This window comes from Sinohyriopsis cumingii, chromosome 7, assembly GCF_028554795.1.
Source record: "Sinohyriopsis cumingii isolate HCF-2022 chromosome 7, ASM2855479v2, whole genome shotgun sequence".
NCBI classification, from domain to species: domain Eukaryota; kingdom Metazoa; phylum Mollusca; class Bivalvia; order Unionida; family Unionidae; genus Sinohyriopsis; species Sinohyriopsis cumingii.
In genome coordinates this window covers 21,202,287-21,225,780 of record NC_142967.1, presented here as the reverse complement: position 1 = coordinate 21,225,780, position 23,494 = coordinate 21,202,287, and the positions used below count along the sequence as shown (strand labels likewise).

The following is a 23,494-nucleotide window of genomic DNA, read 5'->3' as shown; positions in this document are numbered from 1 at the left end:
AGTTTCTGAAAGAATAAAAAATGCATATTAGTCCCAATTAACATTTTGTACTGTTGTTTAAATGTCCAAGAGACAAACCAAACTTTCAGGCACGCAGTTTGAAACTCACTGGTTAATTACGAGTACGATGATACCGCTCATTTGCAACATACCGATTATTTACTCTTCCATTGACAATCTGTCACTCCTGATTATTTGAGATTTAGTCCGAAGCAGTGTCAGCAAGGAGGTCCCGTACTTTACACATCACGTTCATTGTCTTCTTCCGTCTAGAATACAATAATTAATCATTCGCTTCTTTTTTTCTAAGTGAATTCAAGATGACTTCCTTAAAGTCCCATAATCTGGCTGAATTGATTTATGCGCTGTATACCTTCAGTTGCGAAATACATTAACAAGATGGTCCACATTTGTGAGATGCTAGTCTTAAAAGGAATGTTATAATGGTTTACGTTTACAGAACGTCAATTACTACAAGACATTATTCGCATACTGCATCAAACAATTTTTGAAAGACAAATGTAGCATATCTTATCCAAAGAAATATGCTCAAACCAAAACCAAACCATTCTGATACCAAGTCGAAGTGAATTTTTAAGAGGTGCGTTTTTTCGTCCTGAAAGAATGAGGCGCATAGCCGATAGAACGCGAACGTGTTAAAGAAAAACCCAGCTCAATGATGTTTCTCTTACCACATCTTTTCCTCCGTTCATGACGATTCCTGCCAAACCTTATTTAAGACAATTGCTTCCCATTTCTAAAGAAAGTTTGCCTTCTTCAACGTCTTTTTCTACCGTTCTAGCTGCTGCAGATGAGGCCATAGAACTGACATCTTCTAAGAAAAAAGTACTAGATGGAACAGGCATGTTTCACAGTTGACTGGTTTTGTTCAAACAAAAATTAAGAAAAGTTTAGCTGTTTAGACCACTAAAAGTACCTAACGCCAAGTTGAAACAACATCCCTACAATAGACAGATGGATTTCATTATACAAAAAGTGTCGGTTGAGATTCAATGTAGCCATTTCTTCCTGAGACAAAGATTTCTTCATATCACACCATCATCATCAAAATCCAAAGAAATCTTCTTCCAAAACATGGCAATCTATTCATTAAGCTAGACATCGGGATATTTTGTCAGTACTGACCTAAATCCAATGCTCCGATGCGAAAACAAATCGTTCTAAAAGGACATAATAAATCACTGATGCAGTGCGTGAATGTCGTATTGTTTTGTAAGTAACGGTGCCTTGGACAAAGATACAGAAAGAGTAATTATGACTAGATCATCGGGTTCGGTATCAAAGGGCGAAACAGGAAATCCCAATCAGTCTAACGAAAAATATGATTGTTCGGCGGGGAGAACTTCTACCTATGCTAAAAGGACCTTTGTTAAAGGTGACTAATTCATTGTTAGTGTCGATTGCTGGAGCTCTTTTCAGGAGGGCGATGAAATGATGAAAAAATAAATTAAAATTATGCTTTTCTGACAAAAAATTGCTCTTTTGTCTTTGGATATGATGGAAGGATGAATATGAGCCTTAGTTCCTTACAAACGATGTATGGAATTCCATAACTTGTACTAACAAAGGACACCACATTACCCTGCTAATCCTAATCTAACTGAGATGTCCCACTAATTAAAAGAATGACAGTTATTGACAGATCAAACATATTTCAAAGAAACAGAAAAATTGCAACGACTGCTACATTTTAGCCAGGAAATTTTAAACGAGACGGCTAAACCTACTCTGAGAGATTTGAACAAAAGCCAAAAACAAAAAGCAATAAAGACACTGACAAAAACAGATTCAATGACAACAAGACAATTGTTTCAAATTTTAGTCTGCTCCATTTCTCTCCTCCTCCTCCTCATCTTGCTGTGACAACATTGTTGGCACATTCCCTTACTCCCTTACGCGAAGAAATGAAAGGATCGGATCAAAAAATGATGTAACGACTTAATTCAGCAGACGCAAAAACATCTGACGACAGAAGTGAAAAAATAAATCAAGAACAAAATGACCATGGAAACAATGACTACTCCTCCATCTATTGCTCATCAGACACGTCAAGCATTCCGATCCAGACCAAAAGAAGTATTGAACTGTGGGTGTCAAGCTGAGGAGCAGTAACAACAGCAAGCACTTGGAGATGCATTTAACAAGTATTGACTACAGTCCTGCAGATGCCGCTGGCTACAGAGGAATTCGAAAATTGTATCTTGCCACTAAGCCCAAACCCAGAAGCTTACGTCAGCATGATGTTGTTGTTGTTGTAGGGTTTAACGCCATTTTTAAGCACACGATAGGCTATACATGGCGGCCAGTATTAATGGTGGAGGAAGAACCCGGGAAATCCCCTGGAAAGAACCACCGACCCTCGAGAAGCTACTGGCAAGCTTTCTCACATATCCACATTGGCCGAATCCGAGACTCGAACCCATGCAGACAGAGGTGAGATGGCAGTGATCTGTAACGGAGAGCGCTTTAGACCACTCGGCCACTCGGGGCCCCTCAGCATGATATACGACAAGAGTAACACTAATAACTGACACACACGTTGCTCATTCTGCGACCGTTTTCCAGGACTCAACCGAATTTAGCTGGAATCGATTATCAATGGCAAGCAGATTTAGCGGACAATTCTCATTTAGCGTCGTATAATCAAGGCTGTAAATACTTGTTTTGTGTGTTCTACGTGTTTACAATATGGGATATTGGTATGCATCCCACATGCACTGTATTATGGGATATCGGTACGCATCCCACACGTAATGCATTCAGGTATTCCGCCTACAATCCTTCACAAGATTGTGTATTGTATGAGCTATTGTGGAATGTTCGACAAACTTAAAATAAGACATAAGCAAAGGAAACAAAGACTGTGTACATATGACAAAATCGTTGAGTGCTCGCTACAAGGTCAAGTCAATACCAAAACCTATCATTTAAACAGAATAGGTTTGAAATCTGGGTGTTGAAAATTTAAGTCGCACGAATTACACGCAGCACCTCTTAATTCCCCACGAAAAATGTCAAAGGTCACGAACAATGGGGTTCCAGAGGTAACATTTTATTTCACAAAATGACAGTGAGCTGCATGTTTTAATCTCAGTTCTTTATCCAAACTTGTCATCACCGATTGCACTTCGTCCTGTTCTTTAAACATTTGCACACACACCAAAACCAACCCACACCAACAAATAAAACTGACATTTTTACCGCAGTAGATGACTGGTTCCTTGGTATATATGGAACGGGAACCAATCACTTGATAGTCATATATGCACAGAGTTAATTGAAAAATCTTCGTGGTGCTTGAAAGTTTCAAATATGGCAGACATGTAGCTATTCTCTAATTGAATGCTTTAAAATCGACACATAGCACAAAATGTCGTAGCATTTAGTTTTGAAACTCCGTAAATTCTACAATACCACATATACGGTCAAATTAATATTCAACGTTATATTGTTTCATGTTCGAATCAAACCTCAAAGTTATTTTTTAATTAAATTTCGTTGCAAATCATTGTACTGACAGAAATTATATATGTCCTTGATGCCGATCAGATTCAAGGATAATGATAAAGCTGTTCCGAAAAGGGTCTATTCAGATTGTGTACAGGAAAAGGAATACCGTTTTGAACCCGATCTGACTGGTATTTGACTTAATGCTAACCCCAGCATACATTTTCTTTCAATAGGTGCCGGGTGTACCAAAACAGAGTATAGAACATTTTTTCATCATTTTATTTACGTCGACTAAGACAAGTGTTGTTTAAAAGTTCCTGTAACTGATGACTTTAGATATACTAATGTTGCCCTGGTAGTTACCAAGTACGTCATTTCCTTTAGGTCCTATTCGGAACCTTTTCGCATGTATTCTTCAGATGAAATAATAAATGCCCTATTTAAGTCATGCTTTACAAATTCCTGATACGTGACATGACAGAGGTCTTAATGTTGAAGTGTGGTACAGCAGTTTTTATCATACCTTTGGCCTTTCCCAGAAACAATTAAGCTATCGTATTTAAGTAATTTTTGATGACTGTTGTTGCTGGCTACTGCCAGTTTCGTGCGATCTGACTTATTGTTTTTCGTTACTGTATAAAGACAAGATTCAGCTGTCATTATCTCTTTGGGTGGAGATTTTACAACTACTCTTTTCATAGGGATTTCTTTTCCACATTTTTACATGCTATGATAGTATACGTTTCTTCAGCTGTTTCCCCTGACTCGTTCAATGACCTTGGAAATATTGCATGAGCGTCCCATCTGGACTAATCATCGGATATCGTTGATACCTACTATACAGAAACTAGGGCACGTACTTCAGACATAATGTCTGTTCTTACACATTATGTCAGGAAATGCGAGCTGATGTGAGATCTCCTCACTCCCTATGGCGGTTTGGTTATCGTTATCTAGATGATCGACCGCAGTGTTATTGCCAGGATCAAGTAAACAATAAAATAAAAAATAAAATTAATGGATTTAATAACATAGTTCTGAGCAGTTATTTAGCATAGAAAAACACCAGCCCGTGTATGTAATATATAACAATTTAATAAATTACATAAACAAAAATGAAATTGATCATTACATACGAATGATTCACTTCCTCTGAGAAGTAGAGTTATAAAGTAAATTATGCTTAATTCAATTAGCCGTTCTATTACACCGATACAAATAATTTCATCATATATTCAAGTGACTGAACGAACTCAAATTGCTGGCATGTCAGCATCACCTGGTTGCTTCTGGTCTTTCCAAATCACTGTTAGTGATAGGTGGCGTTGCCGTATTCATTTTCCTTCCATCTCTCTTCCTCGAATCTCCGGTTCTTCGACCGTCTTGTATGTATATTGTATTCTTTTCTTCTGGCAAAACAGGTATGGAGCTATATTTTCTTTCAAATAAAAATAGTACATGCAACCTAAATACGTGTCAGGCTTCTCCTTCTCCTGGGATCAAACAATATCCCCACTCTTCTTACGTCATATAATGTTTTTTTCGCAATTCGACAGAATTGAGCTAATATGCCCAGTTCGCCACACTCATACTTTTATCAGAAAATTAATGTATTTTATAGCGGCTGCTCGCTTCCCACTGGAACATGACATAATTAGACATCCTAGTTAATCAGTACACCCCACTTTGATTATTAATTACTAACTGAACTGTCAGTCGACATACCTTTCTCAGTTGAAAAGAATTCACAAATTAATTGCACAAAGTAATTAATAGACCTCACTCTTGGTCCTAACTACGTAACTTTGCTAACTAGCAATTCATTGACAGAGATTTCCAGACATAAAAAAATCAATTATCACCATACATGATATAAATCATTTATGACAGGTAATTTACTTGTCACAGTTCGTAATAGAAGAAAGGCAGGAGATCTTTAGGACGGATGATTCCAATAAACTTCGAGATAAATAAATTAAATCTCACTATGCGTATCAGAGTAATGCATGAAATTCATACACTACATCAGTTTATATTAGATATAAAAGCACTAAATCTGAACTCATTCACATCATACACGAGGAGCATAACATTTAAGACATGTATTTAAGCAATTAACTTCTGAACTGAAAGAAAATTGAAACATGAATTTAAAACAATAACATCAATCAATAATTAAAGATGGACATCAGTGAACATACTGTGTGCAATTGAGACAGTACCTTTGTACCTTCTCGAACCTCGCTCACTTATCATCAGAGAATTATCTTTGTCTCTTCTTTGGTTTCGGGTCTCTAAAATTTCCAGACACCCTGTCCCTTGGACGATTTCTTTAACGCAAGACCTAATTTCCACTGATCTTTTATCCATCTTTCACTTTTAGCAGAAAACTCGAACTGACTAATATCGAAGCGGTTTGGGATAACTTTAAAACTTTGACTTTCGTCTTTGGAAACACACCCCAACCCCGTTGGGCTTAGCCAATCAGGATTACTTTCTCTTAAGGCCAACATTTTTTATACTCCCATCGAAGTCAGAATAATCCTCTCTAGTCCGCCAAGATTTCCGAATATATTTGCTCTGGCTTGTCTCAACTCTGCCATTCTCCACTATATGACATTACACTGATATATTTGTCGGATCGTTATTGAACGTACTCTAATTAAAATTAAATTGATGCCGAATACAGATCATATCACATCCTTCACAATCAGAGATTTATTGTAAGCATAGCCCATACGTCAATCAGTATAGTTACGTGTCATGCTCACTACGCAACAATGTACGGCGGAAATATTTCTACAAAATGTTGTACCATTACATATCAGTTTTTGACATATAAACATTTTAAATGTAATTGTTCATTATGAAGACATAGTATGGGTTTGTTTTACATTTTTTTTTTGGTTTTTGGGTGGGTTAACACCATTCTTTCAACGCATGTCAAGCTAAATATGGCGGCTGTTTTTACTGGTGGAGGAATATCCCGCAGAATCACCGGAAAAAACTATCGACCCAAGCAAAGCTACTGGCAAGCTTTATCAGATACCCACATTGCCCGAGTAGGAGGTTTGAACCCACAGAGACAGAGCAGAGATGGCAGTGATCGGTAAAGGCGAGCCCTTTGGATCACTCGCCCGCACGGGGCCCCTTATAGATAGTAATGTTTGTACTAATGGCTATTAATGGTGATAATGAAGATATGAATAACAAAATAGTTCAACGCATTCGCGACTTCGCGGTCTATCATTGTTTTGTAAATAACTGAGGTAGTCCGCATGGCAGCTAATAGCAACAACGAGCATACATTCGGGGCTTGATCCGTAGGATTGACGAAGAAATTACGAATAACACCTAGCTTAATAAAGACAAAAACATCACAACAATGGTCGATTTTAACAAAAATCAAAAGAAATATATTAAATCCCATTTTATAAGGTTCAAGGAAATGAGAAAAATGTGTCATTTCAAAAAAATTCAATTAAATTTTCTACAGCAATATGTGGCGTTCTTTTTTGTTGTTGTTTTGATTTGTTTTGTTTAAATTAAGTTATTCCTCTTTTATGAAAAGAGTGCCTGACGGTAGTATTGTTGATAGTCTCGTTCCGTCTTAGAATACGAGATATGTATATTCTTAATTTTTCGAGAGTAAATTATGACACAATGTAAAGGAAAAGCTTAACGTCAGAGGCATCCAAATACATTATACTGCAGTTTTACTGACAAAAAATCGTATGTTCCATCGGGTGATAAATAAAACCGTACCTATAGACTCATTTGAAATGAAATTTATGAAACTACGAATTATTTAATATTTTGCTCGCCAGAGCTATTAAAAATTATTCAACTCATCCGATACTTTTTATTTAAAAAGAGCACTCGTGTAGGATCCAATACATTCTATAATTTGTCTGCTATGTTAAATGGGTGTTTCCTATCTTGCTTTCATTTTGTTTTTTAATTTCTAAGGTGATTCATGCTTCTACCCTATTGCACGAAAGAATGCAGAATGCAAAAAGCCTATGAAGAAAGATCCTGATCAATACAACTTGATTGCAAAAGGCCTATTCAGAAACATCCAGGTCAATACGACTAGATGGCAGAAGACCTATGCAGAAAGATTCAGGTAGATCAATACAACTAGATGGTAGAAGGCCTATGCGGAAAGATTCAGGTCAATACAACTAGATGGTAGAAGGCCTATGCGGAAAGATTCAGATCAATACAACTAGATGGTAGAAGGCCTATGCAGAAACATCCAGGTAGGTCAATACAACTAGATGGCAGAAGGCCTGTGCAGAAAGATTCAGGTCGATACAACTAGATGGTAGAAGGCCTATGCAAAAAGATCCTGATCAAATACTACTAGACGAGGAAATACAATCATCCAAATGGAAAACGCCCATTTTTAAACAAAACTTTTACTACTAAATATTTGTTTTGTTTCAATACTGACGTTACTGCTCAATATAACTGCAGAACTGAATAACTTTACGACTTGTGTAATATTTATTGCAACGAGTATCGTACCGTAGCGAAAAATGCCGCATGTGGACTTTTAATAGGATAGAAGATGTTATACTCGGTGTGTGCGTGTTTCTCTTTTAATAATAAATCTCTCGCATACTGGGGAAGAATAACAATATGTCAATATAACTTATCTACCTAATTTGCTTGTATGAGAGGGTGAGGAAAATGTTTTCCTTAATACGGACAAAAAATTATTTTGGTCGGACGGTAAACTTGGCGCCGCAAAGTGTCAAAAGATTAAATAAATCAGAATGTGAATTTTGTTTGAAAATTCACAATAAAGAACTTAAATATACAGTACATACATATACAGTATGTACATTTCAAGCAACACATAAAAAGAAAGTGGCCTTAGCAATGTGTTTTTTAATATTTTCCCTCAACACGTACGCAGAGAGCACACACACACACACGCACACACACACACACAAAACCGACACACATTAATGCAATTTTGAATTTCAAGTCACGGCATAAATTCTACAAGAAATATTAAATTAATTCAGTTTAGAAATTTTATTTTCTTGTTTTCGTTGCTTACTGAAATAATAAAGGTCACAACAAAAAAAATCACTATATAAAAAAGAAATCATTTATTAATTCAAATTTTTAAAAAAATGTAATTTATATTTTTATAGCGTCAGAATTAGTAGAAATTCCATACTACCGTACTTCAGTACTTCACACTGCAGAAAAATAGTAGCGATTCCTCATATATTTTACACTAAGTAAGCAGCTTTAGAGTTGAGAAAAATTGCGTTATATTTGCACATTAATCTATACCATAATGGTACGCAGGTTATGACCTCTAAAATCAGCTTGCGTGACCTTCATATAACAAACAAATCATATCTAGAAATGGTCTTTATTTTTTTTAAATCGTACCTTTCTGTAACTCCTGAGCACAAAGGGGAGACTATGGTTAAAAGCTACTACACCATAGAACTTCCAAATTCTGACTTCCTCTAGCAGTTCGAACCTGGTACCTCCTCGCATCCCAGTGATGTAACTGTCGTAATCGTTAAGAGTGGAACCTTTGTAAGGGATGCCAGAAACTATTTCTCCTTATTCTTTCTTTCAATCTGAGAACAGTTTCGATCTATGAACAGTTCCACAAATAAACATTTGCATTATAAGAACTTACATAATTAAGACGTGATGAGATATTTGTACGTAATAATTGGTGAACATTAGGACAAATTCTTCCATACTTATAAATGAAGTGTACCCAGTGTGTAGTAAAGCTCATTCCGAATAGAAAATTGAAAAAGTGCTACTTGACGATGTTAAGTTAGTTTACGATCTACTAAAATATGCAAGTACAGAGAGATACCTTTTTTAAAAATAGGTTAGCCTGTTCTTGGGGAGGCGAAAATGCCGTAAAGATCTTTTAAGTTTCATAAAATTGCCTCTAATGTCCAGATTAGATTACAGACGTGCTTTCTTCTTAGGTAAAAGACACTGCCCAGCAATCTAGTAACAACATTGTTTATAAATTTCGCTCCACCACCCATTGTGAAAACAGAGAACTACTTACCGCAAACGACAGGAAACTGTCCTACCATACAGCTTTATAAACAGTATCTCTTATGATTTGTTAAAGGCAGACTAAATATCCTATCCTTACTGGTATTGTTTCAGTCGTATTTTATATTTTATTGTCATTTTGTTAAACAACATGGAATATGACATGATTGGTCTAACTCATCAAGACCCTTTCCAAAAATGTACAAAACGATCCAAATATGACATTAAGTTTACAAAAGTGCGAGTGAATCCGAACGGCAATAGTAAGGATTTTGAATATTGAATGACATAAAAAAATTTCAAAGAAATATACAGTAAACATATTTAAGCAAATAAGCGGTAATGAGAGAAACAGGGAGAGAGTGCAGGAGAGCAAGAGTCATACACAGACAGACGACATTGCACTCAATAAGTCATTTGTCTCCATTTCATTTATTTTATAAATTAAATTGTAAGTATTAAAAACATTTTGTTTATTGGTTATATTTCTGAATATGTAGGGGTATGACATAAAATATTTGTTTTATTAGAGTGATTTTACCTTTCAATAATGAATCCCAGGTTACACAAGGAGTGTATTGATAGATAGAGCGAATAATGCTGCGATCTTCGAGTATTGGATAAGGGGCAATAGAGCTGAGATATCTGGCTATTAAACAAGGGACAGTATAGATGGGGTCTTTGCGTATTAGGAAATGTGCAAAAAATATCAGGAAATTTTATGAAGTCTGGAGGAAGATAGTTCCAAAACCCAATGGTAGATGGGGGAAAAGACATATGAAAATATAAGGTCTGGTACGGATTTATTGGTGTGATATTTTGAGAACTATGAAGACAGGAATTCGATTAGTCAAATATATCATGCGTCATCTCTTCTCGTCGGCATCCAACAGAGAATGTCTGCCATTTCGGGTTGATGTACATGCTAATCAAAGAAATATGTTGTTTCAGAAACTCGCCAGTGTATTATTAATACTGATATAACTACTCTATGACTGGAAATAACTCGCATGCAAATGACTTAAAAAATGTCTCTATTTAAACAGATTCTCAGAAATTCACTTACCAAAACTAGACTATTCCCTAATATAATTACTAAATTCGTATTTTCTGGTCATCGCATGTACACGTAGCTCTCTCTCTCTCTCTCTCTCTCTCAAGTAAAGAACTTTTCTAGACTAATGATTCACATCTATGTCGATAAGATTAAAGTGTAAACATTCACACCTCCATCAATAAGAGTCAAAAGGTGGATATTCACACCTCCATCGATAAGATTAAAGTGTAAACAGCCACACCTCCATCGATAAGAATCAAAGGGTGGACATTCACACCTCCATAAGAGTAAAAGGGTGAACATTCACACCTCCATCGATAAGAGTCGAAGGGTGGACATTCACACCTCCATCGATAAGAGTCGAAGGGTGGACATTCACACCTCCATCGATAAGAGTCAAAGGGTGGACATAAGCTTTTCATTATATTTGAACTAATGAACTCTTCATCGAGATGATGTACATCAGTTAAAGTCATTAACATATTTATTGTTTTTTGTAGAGCATCAAGAACAACACTTTTATTGCGATTCAAGCCTTCTAGTCTGTAATCTTAGCACAGGGTTTACTTTAAAGCAGACTTGAAGGTTCTGATCATCTTCTTCAAGTCCATGTACAACTGGGGAAGGTCTAGAACGATTACTAGACCCAGTGGCACAACAATAATTGCCACCCCAACTGCCCCGATACTGACAGATGATGGTCTGTTATCATTAGCACATTCCTTTCTCATCCGGCTTTTTGATGTATTCTTCCTATCGATCGTCAGTTCCTTCAATATTCTCTGCAGATGCGGCAATGATCCGTTGAAGTTTGATAAGAACTGTAAGTCTTCACACGGACATGTACACAATTCCCCTGTTGTGGTTATCGGTTGTAGTTCTGAAAGTTAATATAGTGTCGATGATTGCTACACTCGTCCTATTCACACTTTGGTAGCGATGTACATAAATTGCTTCCTGCGCCCATACATAAAAGGCAAACAACAAAGCAAGTCTTCAGTTTCCGTTATTTCAGTGATTAATTAATTGAGGTTTAAAGGCACAGAAAGTTTATATCTTTCAATCAAAGTAAACTGCCTTTCCAAAGACACATTATGTAGGCAGGCCTACTACTATTTTGCCATTGTTATATTTCCTTATTAATTACTAGTATCCCTACCTTTCTGATATAGAAACTCTACTTCATTTATATAATTATAAAGCATGTTTGAAATTGAAGATCTTTAATACAACATATTGTCTGGCTAATATCTACATACTGAGATTTCGCGCATGTCCCTAAGTATTTAGACAAACCGAATGCACTCCATCACGCATGTCCCTAAGTAGTTAGACAAAACAAAATGCACTGCGTCGCGCATGTCCCTAAGTATTTAGACAAACCGAATGCACTAAATTACGCATGTCCCTAAGTATTTAGACAAACCGAATGCACTCCGTCGCGCATGTCTCTAAGTATTTGTACAAACTGAATGCACTCCGTCATGCATGTCCCTACGTATTTAGACAAACCGAATGCACTCCGTCGCGCATGTCCCTAAGTATTTAGACGAACCGAATACACTCCGTCGCGCATATCCCTAAGTATTTAGACAAACCAATTGCACTCCGTCGCGCATGTCCCTAAGTATTTAGACAAACCGAATGCATTCCGACAAGAAACTCGGGTACAAGTTTAGTGTCTTTGCTGCTGTGCATCCTTTTTCTCGCAAAATATTGCCAATAGTAAACTTAGAAGTGAATTGAAGTGTTTTCAAGATTATATCATCCGATTTGAAGCAAGGTTTACTTTATGTAGTTATATTTGTTCTCAAAAACGGCATAAGGCACCAAAGACACTGAAGTATTAGACATTTATTACGGTTGATTTTTCTTATATTCAATATCTTTTTCAAACAATTACAGCAATTGTTGTAATTTGCTTGAAACATAAAAAAATTGCCATAAAGTTCCAAGTGTTCTACATGTACATAACGTATAGATAGTGAGACTGAATACCTGATAAACCTGCTGTTGTTTTTTCCACCGTTAGACAAGCTGACAATCTGTAATCTTCCAATATCATGACATTGTAGTTGATGGCTAGAAAAAAAACAAAATGTAGTCTGGAGTCAATAGTATTCTTTTAGCAATGAACCAGAACGATTAATAAATGCTTAGTGACAACGTTACTTTGACCATGAATTTAAAGAATGGTTTTCTAATTCCATCACTGTTTTCAAACCAAGAAAATTTATAAAACTTTTAATTCAACGGTCTTAAATATATAGTTTGAAGAAAGAAAAAAAGTAAGAAAAAAAAACATGATGTCATGCCATCTTCTGAATACTACGCCTAAATAATCTATAAATAACTTCGCCTGGATTAAGTCAACTTCGAAATCATGCGACAGTTGATGGTCCCCCAAACAGACTCTGTCCTCAAGAATGTTGTCAAGGGGGATAAGATAAACTCCAAAATAAAGGTCAGAATTAAATAGGATGAGTAAAGTACAGTGAGATCTAAACCACTCAGCAAAACCTAACAAAAATGTACATGTTTGCGCTTTAATGAAAGAAAATACATAGCTTTCTCCAACGTTTCGGTAACATTTGTATGGCAGTTTATTGGATATTTGTAAGACTATTTAGGAAGAACAACGATGTAACACGAGAAAACCCACCTGCCTGTTCGAGGAAATGTAGCAGTGTGTTTCATACAACGTTTCGTTAAAAAAGATATAACATTGGGTATACTGTTTCCGTAGACAATTTTGCACAGGGTAGGCAAGAATAAAGCAAGGATAATGTGCTGCATTAGATGAAAATATCGAAAAGTTTAATTTGCATTAATACGTTTTCTTTTTCTTCTTCTTCTTTCTGTTTAAAGTTCACACACACACACACACACACACACACACACACACACACATATATATATATATATATATATATATATATATATATATATATATATATATATATATATATATATATATATATATATATATATATACAAATTATTATGACTCTAAGGTCTTAGAATAAGTATTAGAAACGAGTGAGAAGTAAAAAGCTTTGTAAAATTAAAAAAATAATTTATTTCCTCTGAATACAGAGCGAAAATGTAAAAGCAAAAAAAAAAAAACTTATGGTATTGCAAATTAGAGCCCAAATAATCCTAGAATAACTAACACAAGTCCTAATGAATAAATTTCTGATTAATCCTCAGTGGTATTCAAAAAAAAATTTCCAACGCTGAAAGTGTTGATGTGCCTTTTGCGGCTCATAGTCTCTAATGTTCTAACGTAATGGCCTGAATTGTATTCATGTTCCAACAGTCTTTTGTTGAATCATGGTAATAGAATCCAAGGTTGGTTTGTTTTAATTCGCTATAATTCCCAGTTAATGTCTCTTTCCAAGAATATTTTTGAGCACTTTGTATTTTCCGAGAATAATATATAATTTCACCCAAATTAAAATCTGAATACAACAATATAAATGATTTCTGACCAGATGTTATCCCAGGAATAAATATTCTTTCCAGTAAAAAAGAGTATAAAAATCTAAGACCAAGAGAATAGTCCAGATGAGGTCCAAATGTTCATTTCTTGAAAAATCATTGCTATAATTATAAGGTATGTTACTAAAATTATAATAAAGAACATGGTGAACACGATGTCCTAGGCTCAGGCTAACTTTATTTATTTCTACTGATAATGATCCTAATATTGAACTCAAACTCATAGAGGAAATATTAGCTATGTATTAGATGTTTACAGAATATTAAAAGAATCAGTTATTCTGGTCGGGTGCACAATGAACTTGATTTTGGTCAAGGTAGGCTATAAAATACAATGTTACATGACACATAGCATATAATAAAAAAACTAACAAACAATGCAAATTAAACATACATACGAAAATTTAGTCTCTTTTGTAATTTGTCATATTTGTGCATCGGACATTATGAATACGATCGTGTTCCCTTATACTGTGTATATAGACTGAAACCGAATGCAAGATGTGCCATCTTCGAACATCTTGACACCAGTTTAGCAGAAGAACGATAGTCGTGTAAACATTTTTGTTGTACAGAGGCCTGACTCCCATCATTCGTCATGAGTGAGTACGCCTTACCTCTTACCGCTGATCTTTTTCTTTTTGAGTTTGACCTTAGGTGTTAGCACTAGTGTCAATGACATCGTAAGGTCTTGTAGGATTAAAAGATCGCTCAAATCTGGAGCTTTTTCGATAGGACCGAGTCGTTAATATAACACTGAGTGTCGTTAATATAACACTGAGTGTCGTTAGAGATTGTTACCTTGTGAAATCTGCAGATCTGCTCGTGATATAGAATTAGAAACCTTGAAACGTGCAAACTAAATAAAACTGAAGTCGCCGGGTTTTTAGCAGCTAAACTTGAAAAATATGACAGCTTCATAGAATAGATGTGCCAAGGAAATTATTAAAGAAAATAACAAAGAAGGATTTTTTTTTCTTGGTGTGATAAATCGTGTTTTATAAATTAAATAGTATTGGAATCTTCCAGATTTGAGCCAATTGGAATTCCTGTAAGATTTTAAGACGTGGAGCTGAGCGCTACCACCGAACGTCCTAATACTGTGAGATTTTTAAAGGTATGAAACTTAGTATAACCACCGACTGTCCTAATGATGTAAGATTTTTAAGGCATTGGCATGACGCTACCGCCAAAAGTTCTATTCTTGTATAAAATTTTAAATGGCATGCACATTAGGGATACCAACCTGCAAGATTTTTAAAAAGGCATTGGCCTTAGAATTACCGCTAAGAGTTCTAATCATGTAAGATTTTTAAAGGCATTGAGATAAGCGTTACTGCCAAAGGTTATGTACCTTCAACCTTTTTAAAAAGCATTGACCTTAACGCTACCGCAAAGTAAGATATTTTTTTACAAAAAGCATTGTGTTTAACAATCGTCAAAAATTCTTATCATGTAACATCTTAAAAAGGCATTGACCTTTGCTCTACCGCCAAAGTTATAATCCTGTCAGTTTTTTAAAAGGCCCTGAGTTAGTGCCACCGCCAAAAAGATTTTAAAAGGGCGTGGACCTTAGCGCTAACAGCGAAAGTCCCAATCAATATCTCAAATGTCAGCGTTAAGTGTACACTTATATTCACCTATATTCGACGTCTATGCGACATTGTTATTATTATAATAGGTATGCTCTCTGTCTCTGTCTCTGTCTCTCTCTCTCTAAAGACAAATTAATTACTTACTCAGATCTACAGGGCACCTTGTAGCTGTTTGATTTGGATTCGAGATGTAGCACACAGAGAAAAAATCTGTGCCTTGATGCGAAGACGTAAAGACATGACAAAGCTGTAAAGAAATGATAAAGCTTTAAAGACAAGACAAGGCTGTAAAGACAGGTCAAAAGTGTAAAGACATGACAACGCTGTAAAGATATGATAAAGCTTTGAGAATATGACAAAGCTGTAAAGACATAACAAAGCTGTAAAGACATGACGATGCCGTAAAGACATGATAAAGCTGTCAACACATGACAGAGCTGTAAATAAATAAATAAATAAATAAATAAATAAATAAATTACATCACCATTTCTACAGATTGTGTTCATTTAATTTTCCTTAAGGCATTATATATGTACGTGGATAATCTTTCTTTGATGTAAGTCATTCAAATTAATGTTGATCCTAGGGAATACGTACAGAATAGTGACCATGCAAATTGATAATTGAACAGTATATTAAACGCAGCAATATATAACAGAAAATAATTTAGACTTTGAATTTTACAATCAGGAAATTCAAAGTTCTGGTCAGTAAATTAATCAGTAAATTATTATCATATCTTGCCAAAATAAATAAACATAAATTTGAAAATGAAAGTTCTTTCCTTGATAAAATTCATCCTTTCTTCTGATCATATCTCATATTTTTCATATATGTATATATATATATATATATATATATATATATATATATATATATATATATATATATATATATATATATATATATATACATATATCCTTAAGAAAAGAAGATATGAAATAATCAGGTTCCAATGTAATTATTAAATCCCCTACCCAAACTCACACACGATTATGGTAGATAATCTAGACATTTACAACAACCCGATTCCGGACTCGCTCGTGATAAAATGGTTGAGCTATAAGAAAAACTTACCGTCGCATTGTCATCAATCGGATGGACCTGACACGTATTCGTATCATTAGTTACAAACTTGCACAGCTCCATATTGCAGACAACATCGGATGTGTTAAGGACGGCCTCGTCACATTTCATCGGCAAACAATCTGGACATGTAACACAACAAAGTGTGCATAAGCAAACAAAATTACGTTTGTACATGAAAGTACTACAGAGCAATATGCTTTAGTATTAGACTACACGTATACAAAATGAAGTTTTAAGTCCCAGTCAGTTTTACTTATCCCTGAAAAAAATGTGTGCGCCATCTTTGTTGACACTAAAATCGGAGTAGAATCCCCAGTGTAACAGCACTGCTGCAAGGTTTCCGGAAATTATAATTTCTCTAGAGAAATCATATTGTTATTGTGGATCTTAAGTTAATAGCAAATCAACTTCAAATGACCATACATTTGTTGTTTTTAAATCACGACTGAAACCATGGTTATACAGGAACAAATCGCTATGAAATTTTATGTTGCAACATATCCGTTGGTTAACAATATATAACATAGTATATTTTAGTCAGAAAAGAAAAATAGGAGTGCCATATTCATCCCTGTAAATAACAATGTCTAGAAAAGGTACATTTCTTACAACACTGATTTCTCCAAATACTGAAAATATATGGATCACAGAAACACGGAATATCCTGCGCATATTTACCCAATGAAGATCCCTTTGCAATAATTGACCGACCATTTAATTTTCTAGGAGGAGTTGCACTTTTCTTCAACAAATGTGCCGCTCTCAAAAAGTTGATTTATAGCACAAAAGACAAGTATGTCCAGAATATTAGCTTTAAGATTAAATTATCTTTAGGTGAAAGACAAAACAAATACACACCAACCAACGCCCTAAAAGTAACCCCTCTCCAAAAAATTGAATATTCGTTCCCTTCCACACAAAAATTACTGCTCTCAATAATTTTGGTAGTTTCCATAGTTTAAAAGCCTAAAGAGTTGTATTTGTAGGTATTGTTGGGTTTAACGTCATTTTTCAGCACACGATAGGCTATACATGGCGGCCAGTATTAATGGTGGAGGAAGAACCCGAGAAAACCCCTGAAAGAACCACCGACCCACGAGAAGCTACTGGCAAGCTTTCTCACATTCCTACTTTGACTGAATCCGAGACTCGAACCCACGCAGACAGAGGTGAGATGGCAGTGATCCGTAAAGGAGAGCGAAAAGCCTAAGAGAGGTAAGTATATTACGTCCATAGTGCCAAGCCAGTTGTTATACTGCTCTGAAGCCAATTCATCGACTACTCAGAACATTTACATTTCAGAAATCATCTATGCTTTTAACCTCAGACGTAAAATGAAATTTAGTGGTGCTAATTATTGCATAATATTGCTGCACATGTGCATAAAATTATACAGGAGAGGAAAGACATTCAATCGTGCACGAGCACTCTAATCATCTTGTCTAATAATTTCATTCTGATGCGATGTAACCCAAAACCACAGGATTGACTTCAGCTGATAAATATGCACAAAGAAAGTCAATTTTACCTATCTATATAAATCATTGCCGTTTTCTACCAAACCTATTTAACTGCATGCTGCTATTTTGAAGTCGTCCTAACACACAAGGGTTATCACTAAAATACTCGTACTAGCTGTTAACTTTATATATATATATATATATATATATATATATATATATATATATATATATATATATATATATATATATATATATATATATATATATATATAGAGAGAGAGAGAGAGAGAGAGAGAGAGAGAGAGAGAGAGAGTATTGACGTACAAGAATTGTAAAATTTTTCATTCAAAGGAAACGTAGTTTGCCTAGATTGCTTTCAATGAAAAACCTGTAATAAGTAGTTCATCATAGATACAGCGTATCTGTTATGTATATATTTTATTTATACCATAGACAAATGCACATAATTATAATTCCATCTTTGTTAAGATTCCTACAAGAAGTTCTGTATTAGCCGGAAGGAGTTAAATCTTCACATCCCTGCCAAGCGTGTCCGCTAAAAAATGTAATTCTTCAGCTATTGCAATATAATCTTGTTGCAAATTGTTATCTTGCAGTTTTAAATGAATTTCTATTTCGATTCTTATTGCTTAATTAAAATAAAAAAACAACACTTTAGGATTTAACCCTGTACGTTGCTCTAATTAAAGAATGTAGAGCTCTACAAAAATTGCATAGCTGTATGCGGGACTATTTGATCAAAGTCAGGTCTAAAATATGTGGTACTGGGACAAAGGAAATGACAGTGAAAGTGGAAATATTTTGTCAACATCAAGTCTACAATGGGTGGCAATAGGATAAGCGAAATAATGGTGAAAACGGAACTATTTGATCAACGTCATGTACAATGAGTCGAATAGTGCAAACGAAACGACAAAAATAAAAAGCAAAAGACAATTCAAACATGTTTATGTTGTGTATAGTTGTTCCAACTCATTATTTTATTTGACTTACAATTGCTACTGATAATATGATTAGTTACTTGCTCTCTCTCTCTCTCTCTCTCTCTCTCTCTCTCTCTCTCTCTCTCTCTCTTAAACCATCATACATACAAGATCTAAAGATAAATAGTTAAATGAAAAATTCTTTCCTGGTCCCAACCAAAGAAAATAAATACAGATATGATCGATCTTTCAGATATATCGCCCTTCAAAATGTTTGTGTAAGTCTAAAAATTGGTGTGAACAGAGGTAAGATGGGCACCAACATGACGTTTTAGCAGACAATAATTGGAAAGACAAGAATTGTTAGAAGATAAGCTATGAAAGTCATTTGGAGTTTCTACTGGAGTGTTTGAACAAAGGATATATAACTAGAGGATCTTTTATTAAATGGAGACTGAGTTTGGAATAAGAAAACACTGTGAAAGTCAGGAGGTGAAAGGATGTTATCCAACATATCTATCAGATTAATATCGGAGACTGTTAATACACAAACGTCAGACAGAAGAATCTGCATATTAAGACACTAGTATCTGTACTTCACAAATAACTGTACTTCACAAATAACTGTACTTCACAAATAACTGTACTTCAATGTACTTCACAAATAACTGTACTTCACAAATAACTGTTGTAATTCACAAATAACTGTACTTCACTGTACTTCTCAAATAACTGTAGTTCACACATTACTAGGCGATTCATGCTGTAACGTAAGTGCATCAAATATACTAGAAATATGGAATCTCTTCATGTGAACTTTTCAGCAAAGAACATTTAGAAAACTTAATGCACTGAAGTGTAAGGTAAGTAAATAAAAGAATGTACTCATCACGTGACGAGACCCCAAATAAAGGTTTAACATTGTTGTGAATTTACCGAACATTCTAAGGTAAAGTGTTCATCATGTCATTATAATAACAATATTGTACAGATGGTATACTATTCATTACACAGGGTATAAAAGTTGAAAAGATGGTAACTGCTATTTCACGCGTATTTATCAGTTATATATGGTACACAGGTTCCCCTTGAGTGCGTAAGGGCTGAAGCATTGGACGTTATTAAAAAAACATTACAAGGACTTTTATCTCACGTGCATTGTCTCATACAGCAAACATTTCGAAATCTAATTGTCATATTGCAACATGTGCTTCTAATGCGGGAATTATAGCCGCGAGTGATTGCGTCAGGTTAGAGTTATTTGCTATAAAAATTACAATGGCTACATGTAGATCAAATATAGAATAACTACTGACTGCAATAATAATTTTAAATACGTCACTATTCATCATGAGAATTACCATTTTACACTATTAATTAGTTTGAAGACACCGTGTTTACGGCATTCAAATAAAATTTAGCATTGAACTGTTATGAAAATTGTACAACGTTTTACATATTTATAACTCTTCTGCAATCAAAATTTAAAAACCAAATTGTATTGACTAAACACCAACTAAGTTAACTATAAAAAGTTTCAGGATTATGTAACCATGTGAAAACTATTAGCATGGGAAAGTTACATTCGGACATTTAGGAGGTTAAGTAAATACTATTATCATGAAATTATATACAAAAGAGGACATTACTTGTAACAGATATAGACATCACAGTGAATTGAACCCGAAAAAAGGCAAAGATCGGTGACTACCTTTATATACAGGACATCCGCGAATGCATAGTTCGTGAACTGCAAAGAAATTTCCAAATGAACGTATGTTAATGAGAAGAGGAATCACAGCATCAGCAGTGCAATGACAATTCTATCGTGCACGTCCTGCAGATTAGCGATCGTGAAAAGAGATTTTCAATCGGGACGACTACATAACAGAAACTGAAAAAGACCTCAAAGACCATACCAATTTTCAATCGGGACAACTACATAATAGAAACTGAAAAAGATCTCAAAGATAATGTCACATATAAAAAATCTGGTAAGAATGGTTTGACCATGAAGAAGAGAAACATAATTCAGCGTCTAATAAAGGGGTTATTAAAAAAAAAGAAGAATATACAAAGAACTCATAAAATATTTATTACCAAAAGACACAAAACTGAACAAAGTCCAATCAGACAAATAGGATTCATAAAAGGAAATGATCGTGAGAACTTTTGTCAACAGGCGAAGCCATCCATGAAGGAAGATAGCAAAATATTTTAAAATTCAGTTAGAAGAGCACGCGCGGAGTTTAAGATTATACAATAGAGACACCTGTGATTTCATTAAATAAAAGATCAGAATTAGTGCACAGTTACTAACAGAGAACACGATATTGTTCTTCTTTGACGTGCTCCAAGACATGAGGTGCATGAAGCCTGTAAAACGATGCTGGGGACCAGAAGTCATAAATAAGTCACAATGGATTCAAATTATAGGTGCTAGACACGGTTTTGGAAAATAATACTTCAACTTAAACGGGACGCAGTACTGGCAAGCTGAGGACACAACCATAGGATCACACCTAGGAAAAAATATGCGAGGTCTGTTACGCATATGTGATATAACTTATAGTTGATTTAATTATTTGTTTGTTAGCTTTAATTTATTTTATTCCAATACATGCTATTGTAATGTAACTTTATTTACTGGAATAGAGTTAAGTTCTGTCTGATTTTTTTTAAATTTTTCGAAGTAAGCAAGCAGTAATAGAAACTTTGTATCTAAAGCTGACCTAGTTACTGACTTTGATTCAGAACCAGTAAGAGTTGTAATAAACATTTTTTTAATATAATTCTTTTACAGACTAGGATTCATAATGAGGTTTCGATGCCATACCTGGAGTACGTGACAAATAACATATGTTTATTGTTACAAAGTTTTGGTTTTCCAAGAAGGATGAACTCTTAACCTGCATCAATGAACCGGTTTTGCGTCATAGTTAGATTTATTACTAATGTTTTGAGAGGAAAAATTGCCATTCTTGCCTTAACACTTGAGAAGTTAGTGTTATATTTCGTGACCAGTTTTGGGCTAACTATAACTTTTATATAATTTATTTGGATTTCAAGTTTGTTTTCCCTTGAAATACTAGTGGTCTAAATTAATTTTTGGACAAAGACATTTATCTCAATTTGTATAGAATTAAAACAACTGGAATATTATTTTCTGTTATGCAACAAAGAACTGTTGACACATCGTGACGACACTGACCACAGCATACGTCATCGCCTTCCATTTTGGATTTCAGTTGGATTCGAACTCAGTTTAATTAAGACTTAAAATTACTAGGACTTCTATTTTTGAATTCTTGGATATTTCTGGATTTTATTCGTAAAAACGTAAGTTTATTTTCTTATTTTTGCATTGTTTTTCTAGGGAAATAAATTATCTGCTAAATTTTACAAAGCTTGTTTTCTTCACTTTTTCTTGTTACATTCTGTAAGAGCCTAAACACATACCAGTACACACACACACACACACACACACAGACACACACACACACACACGGGAGAATGGAAAAATAAACTGTTTCAACAATCAAATTACCAAATGAACATTGGCCATTTGTTGACGATATTTGGAGTGTTTTGAACCATGGACTTGATAAACTCATGGCATCTGACGGGCTAGCAAATTCAATACATCCAATAATTCAAGCAGAGATGAGCTATTACAGAAACAAAATAAAATTACTGGACACTATGACACTCCTAGATAGGTCTACTTCAAAACAAACATATCCATCAAACCCACCGATAAGTATATTTATCATCATATTAAATCATGTCATCCAGAATGTAAAGATGCATATTTATGTCGATCTATGAAGTGCACATTAACTTGGGGCCAGAGAACGATTAATTTGATTTATTGGAACAGGTGCTTGTGAAATTGCTATGCTGAATTCATTTATGTTGTCTGTGTCGGGAGACAACGTGATTCTTAATTAAACCTTCGTTTATTTAGCCTTCAGACAGACTAGAAAAGGGAAGATTAACTTCGATTTTATACCGGAACTGTCAGATGTGAAATTGACTAGAATCAGCTATTTGGAAATCTAGAAGTCAGACTGATCACAATTTTGGCGTTTATTTTTAAAAGGCGGAAGATATATTTAATCCTGATTGGTTACGCTAAATAATGGGCATGTTTACCACACGAAATTTCTTAGCTTTAAAATTGCCCTCATCGAAAAATCTAGACAGTCTGCATTTTTCCTGCAAGAGTGAAACTATAATGGACTTCGAGATTGAATTTAAAATAAATTCTCTCATAAAACATTTGTCAAAGGGACCTGATGTCGGTAAAGTTGACG

The 23,494-nt window shown here is 34.8% G+C and overlaps 1 protein-coding gene across 5 annotated transcripts in view; it reads right to left on the bottom strand.

Annotated features, from left to right (window-relative positions):
• Nucleotides 1-8,852: 8,852 nt before the first annotated feature.
• Nucleotides 8,853-23,494, bottom strand: part of LOC149794847 (uncharacterized) — a 48,651-nt gene continuing 34,009 nt past the window's right edge. For 3 of the 5 annotated variants that reach the window (XM_089964502.1, XM_089964503.1, XM_089964504.1), the window contains exons 4-7: nt 16,760-16,890; nt 15,826-15,928; nt 12,584-12,667; nt 8,853-11,465 (exon numbers count right to left, since the gene is read on the bottom strand). In XM_089964502.1, coding sequence (XP_089820628.1) covers nt 11,149-11,465; nt 12,584-12,667; nt 15,826-15,928; nt 16,760-16,890 — 635 coding nt within the window. In that variant the 3' untranslated portion in view covers nt 8,853-11,148. The remainder of the gene's footprint in view (nt 11,466-12,583; nt 12,668-15,825; nt 15,929-16,759; nt 16,891-23,494) is intronic. The other 2 variants (XR_016422202.1, XR_016422203.1) reach the window with 2 other exon arrangements.